This window comes from Chelonoidis abingdonii, chromosome 19 (assembly GCF_003597395.2).
Source record: "Chelonoidis abingdonii isolate Lonesome George chromosome 19, CheloAbing_2.0, whole genome shotgun sequence".
Lineage (NCBI taxonomy): Eukaryota > Metazoa > Chordata > Testudines > Testudinidae > Chelonoidis > Chelonoidis abingdonii.
In genome coordinates, this window is record NC_133787.1 from 388,450 (window position 1) to 404,133 (window position 15,684).

Here is a 15,684-nt window from a genome sequence, read left to right on the forward strand (position 1 = left end):
AGCCTCCTAATGCGTGGCTCTATGGTACCTCCCCACGGACGCGCGCACCAACAGGCGCTCTAGCCGACCCCCTTTGATTCCATAGCTCAGGCGCGAGGCGCAGAGGGCGCTCTAGGCCGCTTTGCTACGTCTCTCTGGTACCGGCTGGCGGCCTGAGCGACTGGCTTGGAAGAGGCGGCGCTCGCCGGCAGCATGTCGGGCTCGGAGGAGTATTCCTCCGCCGAGGACGAGGACTATGTGCCCTCAGGTGGGGCGGGACGGGGACCTCCGCGCACAGCGTCCCGGCGTTCGGGGGCTGTGCCGGTGGGGGAGGGGCATTGGGGCTATGATGGCAGAGGGAGGGGCGTGGGGGGACTGCACTGGTGGGGGAGGGGCATTGGGAGGCTGTGATGATGGGGTGGCTGTGCCGGGACGGGGGGAAGGGCGGCTTTTGCTGGAGTAATAACAATAACTTGGCTCTTACCCAGACCTCCTCCTGGGTAGATCCCAGAGCTCTTTACAAAGGAGGCGATTAGCTCACTGTGTTCAAGGAGCTGCATGAGCCCTGCCACAAGTGTGCATGGTCTGTCTGAGCTATGCCTCCAGTCAGCCAGCCAGCCAGCCTGTTTTAGGGTACACTGGGCCTCAGCTGGCCACATGCAGTCATTTTCAAACCATGGCTCAGAGCACTTGCTGGTGGGCTGGGAGGGCCAGCTGGACTTCTGGCTGCTGCAGAGGGTGTCAGTCTGTGGCTCTGTTCTTGGCCCGCCTCAGATTTTTGAGTCCTCCTCCAGTTACTGCCTTCAGCACCTCTCTTTGCTGCTGGTCATAACTCTCCAGAGCAGCTTCAGAGTGAAATTGGCTTGTTTCTAGTCAGTTTTCACTGTTGCCCAGGCATTCTGAATAGCTTCTATAAGTCAGTTTTATTCTGCAGTTGCAAGGAAGCGCTGAGCACCAATAGAGGCAGTCTGCAGACTCAGGCAGGTATCACTGCATCATTAGACTTGGTTCACATGTGGAAGGATTTCTTGGCTACCATAGTGGCTAGAAAATTAGCTTTTTTAAAAAACAAAAGCTCAGATTGTGCAGAGTGAGGGTGTACATCCATAATAAGATCTGCAAACAGCGTGCAGAGCATCACCTGCAACTCCAAGGTGAACAAGTCTCTGTGTGCATCAGCATTTATATTGTGGTATCACCTAATAGGCTGATGTTTTACCACACTGGTAAGATGTCTGTCACCCCCTGCCCTGTAACTTGGAAGTGCCTTGGTGCCGTGCAGCTATGGTTCAGATCCATGATGTTATATAGCCAGCCCACAAGCATATGGTCTCACCTTGGTCCTCACCAGTCTAGTTGCATCTGATAGGGTGATCCCAACATTTGGAGTCTCCCCAAATCCATCTTCCATGAGTTCTTAATTGCCAGCTGCTCAGACCATTCTCCTGTGGTTCATCAGTTCCAAAGATGTGAAACCGGCCCTCCAGTTATCAGCTGATTTTGGTGTACACGCTCCACACAGTTTGCACACCAGAACCTACATGAGATAAAATTAAACCAAAAGTTTAATAGAAAACCTACAGACTCCAAGATGAACTAGTAAGGGAAAGCAGATATGCCTAAGTTACAAAGAAAATAAACATACAGATGCAACCCTCAGGCTTTATACTTTTCTATTGGATAAAATCCCTTGTCTAATACAGGTTACCTATTGTCTTTTAACAGCTTTCTGGTGCTCCCATTAAGCTGTAGGGGGGATCTCATGTTCGTGGGTAGCTTTCCTTCGAGAAGCTGTCCCTCAGTTTCTAGATGATCAGCCTCCCCTCCAAGACTCTTTTTAAAAGGCTTTGTCCTTTTTAAATTATCCCGGGTGTGGTCTACACTACACATTTAGGATGACAAAGGCAGTTTACATCGACCTAAGTCTGGAACTGTCTACACTAAAATTTTACTCCTGCCGATATAACTGCCCTGCTACACCGACTTAACTCCTCCACGAGAAATGTAGAGTCAAGGTTGATGTAGTTAGGTCGACACAGTGTCAGTGTAGACACTGTGTTGCTTACATCGACTGTTACTGGCTTTCAGAAGCCGTCCCACAGTGCCCCACACTGTGACAGTACAATTGATATACACACTCCTGGTGGGGAAGTGCACCGCCAACACAAAGAGCAAAGTGTAGGCACACACAACCAATGTAATTACTGCAGCAGCTGTATGCTGATGTAAATTAGGTCAACTTAATTTTGTAGTGTAGCTATGTCCTTAGATTATGGTTGACTCATGGTTATTCACGGGGAAATTCCCTCTTGACATGATACCTGGGGATGTCTCACTGTCTTTCCATTAACTTAAATGGTCCATCCTTGTCTTTTCATGGGCTGGATAATGAATGGGTATTTGCAGATGATTTAATGTAAACAACTTGTTTGGGAGGTGCCCCTCCCCACTTGTCTGCTACGCCACCCTGCTGTGATTTGTAACTGAAGCTTATGAGCCCAGTTTTCTATATACATAAATATATAAATTCATCACCATGGTCTGTTTACATATCTAATAATGACTATTAAGTTAGAACATTACAAGCTTTTATAAGAGATCTTACTTGATGTATTTATATAATACGACAACGAAGTATGCAACCAGTTGGTTTAATGGCTTATATTTGGGATTTAAACTTTCTGGTCTCCCCTTGGTGTGTCTGGACATTGATTGTCACACAGGCCAACCAGGCTGAGGCCCCACTATGCTAGATGCTGTGCAAACATAGTAAATGACAGAATCTAAAAGACAAGTCCTAAAAGGTGGATAAGACAAACAAGTGGCATGATAGAATTGAGCACTTCCCTCCGAAGTCTGACTGCTAAGGAACCTTTGAACACAGTATGCCTATAGCTTGTTTCACCAGCCTACTTTCTGTGGGCAGGCAGAGGAGAAGGTTCCACTGGCAAGACTTGGATATGCCACATAGTTACGATTCTAATTTTGGCAAATGGATTGTTTGAAACCATTTTTTCCTGTAGCAAGAGCAAAAGCATCTTTGTTTTCCTTTGTATCTTGGGTGATTGTGGGTCCTGCTGCTGTGTGGTTCCAGGTGGGGAGTACAGCGAAGATGACGTGAGCGAGTTGATCAAGGAAGACGAGGATGAGGAGAAACCATACAAAGAAAAAGGCAAAAAAAGTTCCAAAGCCACTGTGTGCAGGTAAATGCCAAATCCACCCCATCTTAATGGGATCATAAGGGGTCTGTCAGTGGCTTCATTGCTAAGCCACTGGGGTCAGCCGCAATCACTCTCCCGCACTTCAGTCACGAAAATGCAGTGTAGTTTAAACTTTTCTCTTTGGTTACAATTAAAGCTTACCTGCAAAGACAGTACAAAAAGTGCCAAAATTATAAGGGAAGATTGTCAAAGAGCATTATCTCTGTTCTGCAGACAGATGTGGAGACAGAGGTTAGATGATTTGCCCTAGGCTACGCTGGAAGTCAGTGTCAGAGCCAGGAATAGAGTCCAGTTCCTGACCTCCAGGTTCAGGCTCTTTCCTCTAGAACAGTGGCTCTCAATCTTTCTAGACTACTGTACCCCTTTCAGGAGGCTGATTTGTCGTCCGTACCCCAGGTTTCACCTTAAAAACTACTTGCTTACAAAATCAGATGTAAAAATACAAAAGTGTCACAGGACACTATTACTGAAAAATTGCTGACTTTCTAATTTTTGCCATATAATTATAAAATAAATCAATTGGAATATAAATATTGTGCTTACATTTTAGTGTATAGTATAGAGAGCAGTGTAAATAAGTCATTGTCTGTGTGAATTTTTAGTTAGTACTGACTTCACTAGTGCTTTTTATGTAACCTGTAAAACTAGGCAAATCTCTAGATGAGTTGATGTACTCACTGGAGGACTTCTGCATACTCCCAGGGGTACACGTAGCCCGGATTGAGAGCCAGTGCTCTAGAACGCTTACTTCCTTACCCAAGTTCTCCATCTCCACCAGTCTTTGTAGCATGGGCTTTTGCCATATAATAGAGCATTTAAAGAGATTCTCTGAATCTTGCCCTTCAACTTTCAGACCAGTGTGGGGTTCTGGCGCAGTGTCTCCCCTTGAAGATAAATGGAAGCCTCATGGTTAGAATCCAGCAGTCTTTAAATACAGAATTGTCAAGTCACTTCACCCATGCTCATGTTTCTGCTGGTGGGGCTTTGCCCTATCTCAGCATTCCTGTTGTCATCTGTTCCCAGGAAAAGGAAGAGAGGAGGCCTCTTGTTAGTGCTAGGGGAAAGAGAGGAATCGAAGGATCAACAAAGCGACAGTGAGGAGAAAGAGGAGGCTGACAGTCTAAGGCGGGTGAAAGGAGGCAGAGCGGAGGAGGAGGAGAAAAAGAAGAAAGAGGATGCTCTGTGGGCCAGTTTCCTCAGTGATGTGGGTCAGAAATCTAAAGCACCGGCTGCTGCTCAGCTGATCAGTCCACAGACTAACAAGGTAATGGAGAAACCTGGCTGGGGCAGTTTTTATTGTATGGAGTGGAGGAAAGAATCCAAAGGATTAAAATCTGCAGATGGTGATAAATAGTTCTAGTTTGTGTTGAGTGTTGTCTTGAACAGCAAAACAATGGATTCTCCCTACCCCGAATGTGGCCTTGTAGGGCGAGGGTGTCAGAAATGGGGTTGTAAAAGCAGCAGAGAATCCTGTGGCACCTTATAGACTAACAGACATTTTGGAGCATGAGCTTTCGTGGATGAATACCCACTTCGTCAGATGCATGTAGTGGAAATTTCCAGGGGCAGGTATATATATGCTAGCAAGCAAACTAAAAGATTTAACAGGTTTAGTTTCATCCAGGAGAGTGCAGCCCTGTTCACAGCCTGCAAAAGTGTGGAAAAAACCAGAAAAAGGAAGAAACGGTTCTGGTAGCTTTTGGCACAAGGCCCATTCACAAGTCCCTTTGTTCAATCCCTGCCGCTGATTGGTGCCAAATTGCAGATTGACTTGAAAGCCAAACAAGTTTTCTCTTTTGAAGTCCCTGGTCCCCTGAAAAGTTTTTTTTGGCTGCAGGGTGGCCACCTAAAGGCTTGTTATAGTGTGGCCACGGGATGAAAAGTGCTCCTCCCTACAAGGTTTTTGGTTATTGCCATTTCCTAATACCTTGATTGGTCCTTTTACCTTTCCTAGAGACTGTCCACATTTTTGGCGAATGTACATCAAAGGGGCCATTGGCTGGCAATAATGAAACTGCGTAATATTACATGGGACGTGCCAGGGTGAAGAAAACCGGTTGGGATGGTTGTGGCTGAAATCTGGTTTAGGTCCCTTGATGGTGTCCCGTGGTGTAGAATATGTGGGCAGAAGGTGCAAAATCCGAGGTTTGTTTGCCAGGATTTTGGTTCCTGGACACTAGAGGTTACTATGGTGCCGTTGGCGTTGGGCAAGCTGCCCCTGGTGGAGAAAACATAACGTTTCCAGTTGGCAAGTTTCTGTGGGCGAGGATATTGGCCCTGCACCCAAAAGCCTGTGAAAAGTGGGTTGGGATCAATTTTGTCCCCAAGATGGGTTTGTAGACCCTGAATGGGATTGCTTTGGGAGGGTTTTTTAAAAGCTGGGGGGCTGTAATGTGAAATGGCCCCAAGTGGGAGTCCCCTGGTTGGTTTCTTTCTTCGTTTGTCCTGCAGTAGGGCCTTTTCTGGGTACACGTCCTGGCCCTGGTTATTTGATTCTGTTTCCTTAAAATTCCTTCCGGCGGGTATGTATTTGGAGAAACTTGGTGAGATTTTGGTTGGTGTTGGTCCTCTGTCCTGAGGGTGAGAGCCAAAGATCCCGGTTGTACCTCAAGTGGGGTTGCTGAAGAAACAAGGATCATCGTGGCCGATTCCCGAGGGAATGGGAAAGCCCTGGATGCAATGAAGGAAAAGCAAACAAAGTTCGGTAAACGGTTTTTCCGATATAGGGTTGGGTGGTTTTTAATGTGACATACCACCCCATCGGCTCACTCTGTCCGCGGACCAAAACAGGAGAAACTCGGGAAAATTTCCCACACGTTTTTCCAACCAGCTTCCAACCCCACCATCAACCTCATACCTGGGCTCCATCTACACCGAGGTCGCTTTCCCTAGACACCACTTGGTGCAAAATAATGTCGTCAATTGGGTTAACACTACCCTATATTCAAGAATAGCTCCGATGCTATGCCCCTACCTATGCTCCCACCTCCCCATTCGGGAACATCGCACGATCCATTTGCCTACCAGCCAACTGGAGTACAACCGCACTGCTCTCATCCCTCAGACAGAGACCAACATCTACAAAATCTCCACCAAGTATTCTTCAAAACTAACAATACCCGCACGAAGAAAAGGGAAACAGAATCAACACAGCAAACGTGTACCCAGAAGCCTCCTACGTGCAAGACAACCGAAGAAAAGAATACCAACAGAACTCACTGGCATCACAATCCCAGCCCCCAGCTAAAACCCTCCAACGCAATCAAATCAGGATATCTACACCCATCCTGGACAATGGATCACACTTCACAGGCCTGCGGTGGCAGGCCAATCCCGCCCACAACAGACCGCCATGCCAAACCCTGAAGAATGTATTTCTCACCAGCAGCTGCAAACCGCACATAGTAAACTTGCTCAGGAACAAATCCATGCCCAAACACCCTCGATGCAACTTGCCCACAAATCTACACCACGACACCATCACAAGGACCCTAACCAATCACCACACAATCACCGTTCATTCACCCTCCACGTCCCAATGAATATACGCCATCAGAATGCCCAGCAAGCCCCTCTGCTATGTACATCGCCAAAACTGGACCATCCTTCTTACGGAAAAAGGATAAATGGACCCAAACAATATTAGGAATGGCAATAATACAAAAACCTGTAAGAAAGCACTTCAACCTCCCTGGCCACACTATAGCAGACCTTAAGGGGCCATCCTGCAGCAAAAAAACTTCCAGGACCAGACTTCAAAGAGAAAACTGCTGAGCTTCAGTTCAAATCTGCAAAATTTGGCACCATCGCTCAAGGATTGAACAAAAGACTGTGAAGGCTTGCCCAACTACAGAACCCAGTTTCTCCCTCTCTTGGTTTTTCAACACCTCAGCTGCCTAGAACAGGGGCCTCAATTCCTCCCTGAGAACAACCTCAGTTATTCTACTGCCTGCCTACATATATATACCTGCCCCTGGAAATTTCCACTACATGCATCTGACGAAGTGGGTATTCACCCACGAAAGCTCATGCTCCAAAATGTCTGTTAGTCTATAAGGTGCCACAGGATTCTCTGCTGCTTTTACAGATCCAGACTGCTATGGCTACCCCTCTGATACTTGACAGAAATAGGGTTGAGCTCTTGGCACCAGCCGGAGTGCTGAAGCCAGAGTCTTTTATTCCAGTTGGAAAGAAGTGACACTGTAGAGTAAAGGGTGCTGATCTGTCCTGGCTGCTTTTGGTGCTAAGCAGCAGCTTTCTTTGCCTTTCTCTGAGCATACAGTTGGGCACAGATGTCCCTACAAGGTAAAAGGCTTATCTCCTCACTGGCTTTGGCATGGATGCTTCATCTAGCTTGTTGCACTGGCTAAGAGTGGTGAAGTCCTGGCTAAACCCTTCAGTATGATGGTGGGATGGGAAGGTCTGGTCCAGCATGGGAAGGAGGGGAACTGGAGCTGCCAGCTGCCAATGGCTTGTCAGGTTCCTGTTAAATGTTGGGCAGGTTGACTCCCCCTACCATGGGCTGCACGCAGCTGCAAATGGCAAGTGTAATTTGCATGAGTGCCTCTAGAGCTGCACTGTTCCTCTTTGGTTCCATGTGCATTTCCTAAAAGGACGATTAGGAGGAGGGGAAACATGGGGTATAAAACATACCAATGCGACCTCCTGCAATCCAGGATGTCCTGAAGATGCTGCAGGTTTGGATTGTCACTCTGGGATGAAAGGGGATCTCAGCTCTCTGCTGCCTTTCTCTGAAGTGGTGCTTTTTAACATAAACTGCTTGGCTGTGGAGTCTCTGACCCAACTGTCCTTTTCTCCATGGCAGAAGTCTGACATTATAAAGCCATTGATTTTGGGTTCTTTGATCAGGATATACTTTGTTGTAAACATTTCAGCACAAGAACCTGAGTGAGAAACTAACTAGAACTACTGTTAACCTAATGAACTTGACTAATCCAAATGGTTTGGCATTTACTGGTAGCAGGTCACATGGAGGTAGCTCCCTCTAGCTTTCAGCTGCTAAATTGCAATAACCACCTCCTTTAAAATACATTATTTTCCTAATGTCACTTTTCTATGTCCTTGAGGACAATAGGGTTGAACAGGAGTCAGTGAGGGCTCAGTTTGCCCCCAAAACCTTAAGTAGAGGCAGGTGGTGAGTGAAAGGAAGGAACCCAGATTGACTCTCAGATCCCAATATGAGTGTACAGGGCTGGCAGCTAGAAAAAAACATTTGTAAACTTGAGCGTACATGCGCTGTATCATTGAGCGACATGAAACACGGATCCTCACAGGGCCATTGATACAGAGCCACTCTTCAGAATATAGCTGCATCTGAAGGCTCCAAAATGGCTTCAGTTGTATAATCCTTGGTTTTCATTTGCTCATAACTTTTAGAAAAAAAATCTCCGGTTGGGTTGAAATCTTCATGCTTGATCTCTTCCCAAAGGTGAAGTTGTGCCTGCTGACTATTTGAGTCAGTTACATTCAGGATTGTTTTAAAAATAAGATGGTGAAAAAAATACACTATTCTGATAGCTGCTTTTTTGCAGGCTTATTGCTAAAAAATGGCTGGACTTTGAAAGTTCCACATGCAATTAATTCTCAGTGCAGAGCCCGGGCTAGGTTTGCGAAATCTTGGTTTTGGATTTCTTGAAGTCATGTCTGTTTTTAAATGTCTGACACGTGTACAGTGGATAGAAAACAAAAATGTTACAGGCATGCTTGAAAAGTTTGCAGTTGTCATTTGTGTGCACCATTGTAAATAGCAGTTGTTTCTGACTGGGGACACTGTCTGACCAGAAGCTAACCCAGTACCTGGTAGCTAAAGATCTGAAGACTTTTCCTTAAAACAAAGTACAATAATTAACTAAGGCAATTAAATGCAAACACTAGTGTTAATATAAGGATGAGAAATCAGTCATCAGAAAATTCTCAAGAGCTCTTCTACAACAGTAATGTAACCATTTTGTATAGATGTATTTTCTCTTTGTTTTCCCTTTTTAAAAGCATTGGTTTTAGTTGTTGAAAGGTTATGGGACAGGTGAGTGTAATTTGGTAGTAGAAAGCTTAATTTGGAATTTCCAGATGCTTACCTAATTTCTGAACTTTATACTGATGCTAGTTTTTGCATTTGGTCCCTTAAAGGGCAGCCCTTGGATTCCTCGGGCTTTTCTGCTGGGTGTACAAAAGAGTCTGAGGTTCCAATGCTGGCCTTGCAATGAGGGTTAGAATCCAAGTGGCAAATTTAAATCTGCCAGCTGAGCCACTCATCTCCTTTGCCATTATTGTGGGTGACTTGCTTTGGATAGTGACCCCTGGAACCAGGATCTGAAATGTAAATCCAGTGCCTCGCACTGATGGGGCGGTCCATAGGCCACTTGACATAATTAGGTGGTCTCACTGCAGGTTTCAGGTTCTTTGATTTGTCACTGCTGTGTTTCTCAGACTACAGAGGAGAAGAGTTCGAGCAAACTCCAGGAAGAAGCAAAAGAGCCAGAGAAACCAAAAGAGATGGCAAAAGTGACAATCACCAAAGTGTTTGATTTTGCAGGTGAAGAGGTCAGGTGAGTTTGCCTTCAGCTGGTATGTCCAAGTTATTGTATGTTGCCTTTGGAAAATGAGTGTCTGGAACATCTGTGTTCCTGCTAAAATGTTGGTGGTCCAGAGCAGAGCTAGATGCTCCTTCTGTTCTCAGTGTGCGGTTCTAGTTCCGTAACTGACCATGGACAACTCTTGTAATGCAAATTGTACTGCAGTTCCCTGTAGCTCTGGGTGACCCATGAAGTCTTGTTGAAGACAAGACACAGGGATAGTAGCACTTTGCTGTTAGCCAACCCCCTTATCAAATTGACAGACTTAGGGCTGGACTAATGAGTTGTTTGCCACTGGGTGTGCTTTGAGGAGCTGGTTCTCTTCAAAGCCTTCCATGAGCAAAGTCCTGACTATGTCTTGGACTGTGTCTGCTTTCACATCCCTGTGAGAGTACTGGGATCAGCAAGTAGGCTGGCGTTGAGGGAGCTTAAGACAGAGCTCATAGAATCATAGAACTGGAAGGGACCCCGAGAGCTCATCTAGTCTGATCCCCTGCACTCGTGGCAGGACTAAGGATTATCTAGACCATCCCTGACAAGGGATTGTCTAACCTGCACTTAAAAAGTCTCCACTAATGGAGATTCCACAACCTCCCTCATCAGCTCATTCCAGTGCTTAACTGCCCTGATAATTAGGAAGTTTTTCCTAATGTCCAACCTAAACTGGCCTGGTGCTGCAATTTAAGCCCATTACTTCTTGTCCTGTACTCAAAGGTTAACAAGAACAGTTTTTCACCTTCCTCCTTGTATCAACCATTTATATACTTGAAAACTGTTATCTTGTCCCTACTCAGTATTCTCTTCTCCAGACTAAATAAACCCATTCTTTTCAATCTTCCCTCACAGGACATGTTTTCTTGACCTTTAATCATTTTTTCTTGCTCTTCTCTGGACTCTCTGCAGTTTGTCCACATCTTTCCTGAAATGTGGCACCCAGAATTGGACACAATACTCCAATTGAGGCCTAATCAGCACAGAGTAGAGCGGAAGAATTACTTCTCGTGTCTTGCTTATAACACTCCTGCTAATACATCCCAGAAGGATGTTTGGGGTTTTTTGTTTTTTTTTTTGAACAGTGTGACACTATTGACACACATTTAGCTTGTGATCCACTACAACCCCCAGATCCCTTTCCACAGTACTCCTTCCTAGGTAGTCACTTTTCATTTCGTATGTGTGCAACTGATTGTTCCTTCCTAAGTGGAGTACTTTGCATTTGTCCGTATTGAATTTCATCCTGTTTACTTCAGACCATTTCTCCAGTTTGTCCAGGTCATTTTGAATTTTAATCCTATCTGCAGCCCCTCCCAGCTGGGTATCATCCGTAAACGTTATAAGTGTACTGTCTATGCCATTATTTAAATTATTAATGTGGTGATGATGATGATGATAGTGGGGCAGGTTCTCAGTGGACAGTGATGGAACATCCTTCTGTGGAGCTTAGTCGTTGGCCATCTTCAGAGCACGAGGATAAACTTGCTACTTTGCTTAGGCCTTCCCTCGATGAGGGATGCTGGCAAATGGCTTGCCAGCCTCTACCCCATGGAAGTCAGCCACCTTGCAGGATGATGTGTCAGGAAGTGCAGGGCATTCGGTCATAGTGGGACAATGGTGATGCCTCTTATTTTAAATGCCACAGTGAGAAGCATGTTAGCAATGCCGGAAGTTAGCATTGAGGAGCATTGGCTGTGCTGGGTTGGTGAAGCTTGCATAATGCCTGGCTGCATTATGGCCTGGTAAAGATAATGATGTTGGCAACAGAATAGAATTGTCACTCTACGTAATAAGGCAAAATGCTGATCCCTGATCTCCTGAAAAATTAAAATGTATGGAATTGAATTCTCCACCAGGGGGAGCCAAACCCAAGCAATAACACCCCAGTCTTGTCCAAGAAAGAAGAGGGAAGCATAGATAAACTGCTCCCAATGACATTGCTTTTAATTATGGGTGAATGAGTGATATAGAAAGACAGTGAACCAGTCACATAACTTGGACCTATTTCTCAATGGAATTAGTACTGTTGAAATAATTGATACCTCGTATTTTCTGAAGATAGCACCATCTGTTAGAGAATCTCCAAGTGCTTTTCATACAGTAATGAGGTAAGCCTCCCAATTGCGGTGCCTCAGTTTCCCTGTGTATAAAATGGAGATACCGTATACCTTCTGGAGGGTGGGCAGGGAACTTTCCCAGAAGCATCTGTTGCAGAGTCACAAAGAGAACCCAGGTGCCCTGACTCCCAGTACTCTACTCTAAGTGCTAGGTTCCATTGCTTCTCTCCAGGACTGTTTGAAGACTTGAACTTTTGCATATGTTCTTATTTCTTACCCACTCATATGAGAAATAGAAGTTCAGATGCAATTGTGCTCTTAAATGAAAAGAGACTAATCAATGGCACTCCAGGTTGCGAGTTTAAAAACCCACACTGCTACTTGGATAAAGCAGCTTCTCAATCAAATGAACCATTGCAGAGACATGTTCCCTCTCAGTTACCAAAGGAATCCTTCCTCCCTTCACATCACACAAATGCCTCGTATTCAGGATACAGTCTAATTAGAGGTATAAGAGGTTTGCTCAGCAAGAAACTATTACTGCATTTTTCTGAAATCTGTGGGATGTGGATCTGCAGTTGCTATTGCTGATTCAAGTCTCTTGTGCATATAGGTGAGTATGATAACCATATAGTTTAAAGGAGGACTTTGATTAATAGGCAAATGTACTTTGTAGGTTTTCTTAAGAACACCAGTATTCCATGGGTGGAAGAGTGCTTAAGCATTAATGCCTTTAAAGCAGGGATTGTCAAAGAAGCCTAGCAGAATTAGGTGAATTTATTCTCCTTTGACAATCTTAGCCTTAATTTTTCTCTCTTGTCCTCAGGAAAGAGCCTCTTGCTGAACGGCAGGACAGCACTGTGAGAGAGACAAGGGTGTTGTGAGCTTCTCCAGGCATGAGATCTGTCCCTAAATCTGTCTTGGGCATATGGAGGGGGCCCATTACCACAATAGCTAGATCTTGCAAAATGGATGTGAGAATTCTCACTGCCCTCCCTCACCATGGTGGTGATAATTTTGGGGAGGAGGGATTGGAGAGGGATTATTTTATTCCTGCCTGTCAAAAGGAGTGACATGCCCTGGGGGAGTAAAATTTAGCAAGGGGCTCAAATACTGAGCTCAGGACTTTAAACATGAATATCCACTCATTCCAGCTATAGCTTTTTCATATTACATCCTGAATGCCCTACACTCATGTAAGGCATCTTTTTCCTGCAGGAGCTGCTTTTCTGGCAGCCTCCCACTCTTTAGCAGTGGGCTTATCTCTAAGGGGTCTGTCGGAGAAATGAGTTCAGTTACAGTTAAATTGTCACTTCTTTCTAGAATAAATCAAATCTGGGGATTTGGTGTAATCCTGCAAACCACCAAGGTTAATTTATTTTATATTGTTTAAAGAAGTCCTGTATCAGCAAGTCCCCAAAGCTCGGGGTGACTCGAGATAGACCAGCAGAGCAATGCCAACCATAGCTTGTGATGATGTTCCAGTGGCATGCAGCTAATTCCTAACTCCTTGGAACATCTTTCTAGTCTCCTTTCCCTGTTTTTATGAATAACCAGCCTGAAGCTCCAGCCATTCTGACATCAGAGTCAATGACACCCCAGTTGCCCAGCTACTTGCATCTCACAGCATCCCATACTGCAGACTGCCAGTAAAGATTCCATGGACCATGGCTTGAGAACCACCCCTGTGAACACCCATCTGCACGGTGCTAGGTTGGGGAAGTGGGGGTGTTCTTTTCTTTAAAGGAATAGGATGCTGTTTGTGCACAATGGTAGCTTATAGAAAGGGCCTGAAAACCAAACACTGAATTTTTCTCCCAGGGAGATAACTGGCAAGTGTCTGTTATGCCGCTTTCTAAGTGGGCTGAGGCTGCATTTCAGGAATGGTTCCTTTTTTGAAAACTATAGAATTTAGATCAAGATTTAAGCCTGGGTAGCTTTGAGGTACAGATCTCAGTGGTCTTTTCTTGAACCTCTTATTGCCTGGAAACCATTTATTTTTATTTTTATATAGATACAGAGAAAACACATCTAATCTGCAACACAAGGGGTTTAATACAGAACCACCCCAAGCTTCCTAGGGGATGGGGTGGGAAAGGCACCTCTGTGTCCAGCCATTGTGTCATGTAGGATATTCCATGATTCCAGGCCCAGGAGAAACCACCCTTTCCTATATTAGATTAATTAATCTAATTAGACTAAGTCTGCTGTTGACTCACCCTTGCTAGTTTAGGGAAGCTTCTTAGTAGGTTCAGAATATTAAAAATGCCAAATAAAGGACCAAGTTTGTGGCCTACTCTGTTTTCTAAATTAATCGTTTACCTATTACTATTCAGAGCTGAAGCATCTCAGTCTTGAAATTATTCATGATCATTCTTCGATGGCTGATTTCCATTTCTCCTTGGCACCTATTCCCCTGTTCTGACACTGTCTCTGCCGCTCATTGTCAGCAGTTCATGTCCCTTTTGTGTGCAATAAGCACGGAGCAGCAGGCGATTGTCACCCAGAGAGCTGTAAATAGTGGACAGTGGGAGCAATTTGCAAAACCCGTTTACCTCTCAATGAAAGTTCAGCATCATCTCGCAGCACCGGGGTGGATAGAAGCCCTTTTGAAGCACTCTGCTTTATGAACTTGCCTCATGATGCAAGGCATGCAGCTGCATTAATAAGCAGCAGTTCTCTGGTGCCAGTCTAATTATAGATAAAAGCCCCTATCAGAGGCTTGTGTTCTGTTTGGCTGCCGCAACTTCTGTGGCTCCTGGTCTTTCTGTCGATTACTGCTGGGCACTGGGTACAGAAACCAGTCTCCAGCTGGAAGGGAGCGAGTGCTCATCCAGAATCGCAGTAAAACTGACCTAGTGTGAATGGAGCTGGCCATGAATCCACGCTATCACTGCAATGTGTCACGAGCCAGGCTAGAATCCAGGCGGCTGGGAGGAGGCCAGAGAGAAGCCAGTTCTGATAACGATCAGAAACGGGGAGCTAATCTGAGAGCTCATTTCAGAGGCCATTAATTACAGAGAGGAAGCGTTATCCAGTGGGCAGGGCACTTCCCTACCTTACAAGGATGGGAGGGTAACTGTATTGAGAGATTGTGAGGTGCTCACAGACTATGGTGATAGGGGCTGTATAAGTACCATCAGTAGAGTGATAACCATGCAACTAGAGAAGCGATCTGGATTGACTGGGCTGAGCTTTGGAGACCAGCTTTCTAGACCCGTGGCTCTATACCTTTGAGTTTCAGCCATTCAGCCACCTTAACTTCTCCAGGCTCCCCACCACCGCCACCACTCCTCGTCCTGTCCCCAGTCATGCATTTGCTTTAAATAGTGCTTGTGTGTGGGCTATTGAAACACCTGGCCCCCCCTTAGCTCCCCCATGGACAACCACATCCAGCTGCCCATGAAAGTGCACCCACATGAGACAAGCCACACAGAAAAAAACAAATGAATTTCCTGCAGGTCCCCAGTCATTGCAGAGGGCAGCTACCTCACTTCATTCCATGCACTAGGTGTCTCCATGCAAGGTTATAAACAGCAGCAGTCGTACCTTCAGCAAGGAGTGTTGCCTGCTGGATCCAGAGGAATCCCAGAACAGGCGGGACCAAGTGCTCAGTACTGCCGAAGGCTGCCCTTGTGATGAGTGTCTGGGTCTCTATTTGAAACACAAGGGCCAGATTTAAGCAATTTGCTCTCTGCAGTTGGTTCCTCTTCCTAACTTCACGGAGGGGCTTGCTCTTGTCTTTGTGGGAGCGTTTCTGATGCAATTAGAATCCATTTGTATTGCCTTTTGAGTAGTTCTCTTCCCACCCTTACCCTTAGGGACTTTCATCCTCCCTGG

At 45.5% G+C, this 15,684-nt stretch overlaps 1 protein-coding gene across 1 annotated transcript in view; it reads left to right on the forward strand.

Annotated features, from left to right (window-relative positions):
* The first annotated feature begins 39 nt into the window (after positions 1-39).
* The window catches only part of CFDP1 (craniofacial development protein 1), a 146,573-nt gene continuing 130,928 nt past the window's right edge, over positions 40-15,684 (forward strand). Inside the window, exons 1-4 of the mRNA XM_032792257.2 lie at positions 40-247; positions 3,074-3,182; positions 4,224-4,464; positions 9,648-9,766. Coding sequence (XP_032648148.1) covers positions 193-247; positions 3,074-3,182; positions 4,224-4,464; positions 9,648-9,766 — 524 coding nt within the window. The 5' untranslated portion in view covers positions 40-192. The remainder of the gene's footprint in view (positions 248-3,073; positions 3,183-4,223; positions 4,465-9,647; positions 9,767-15,684) is intronic.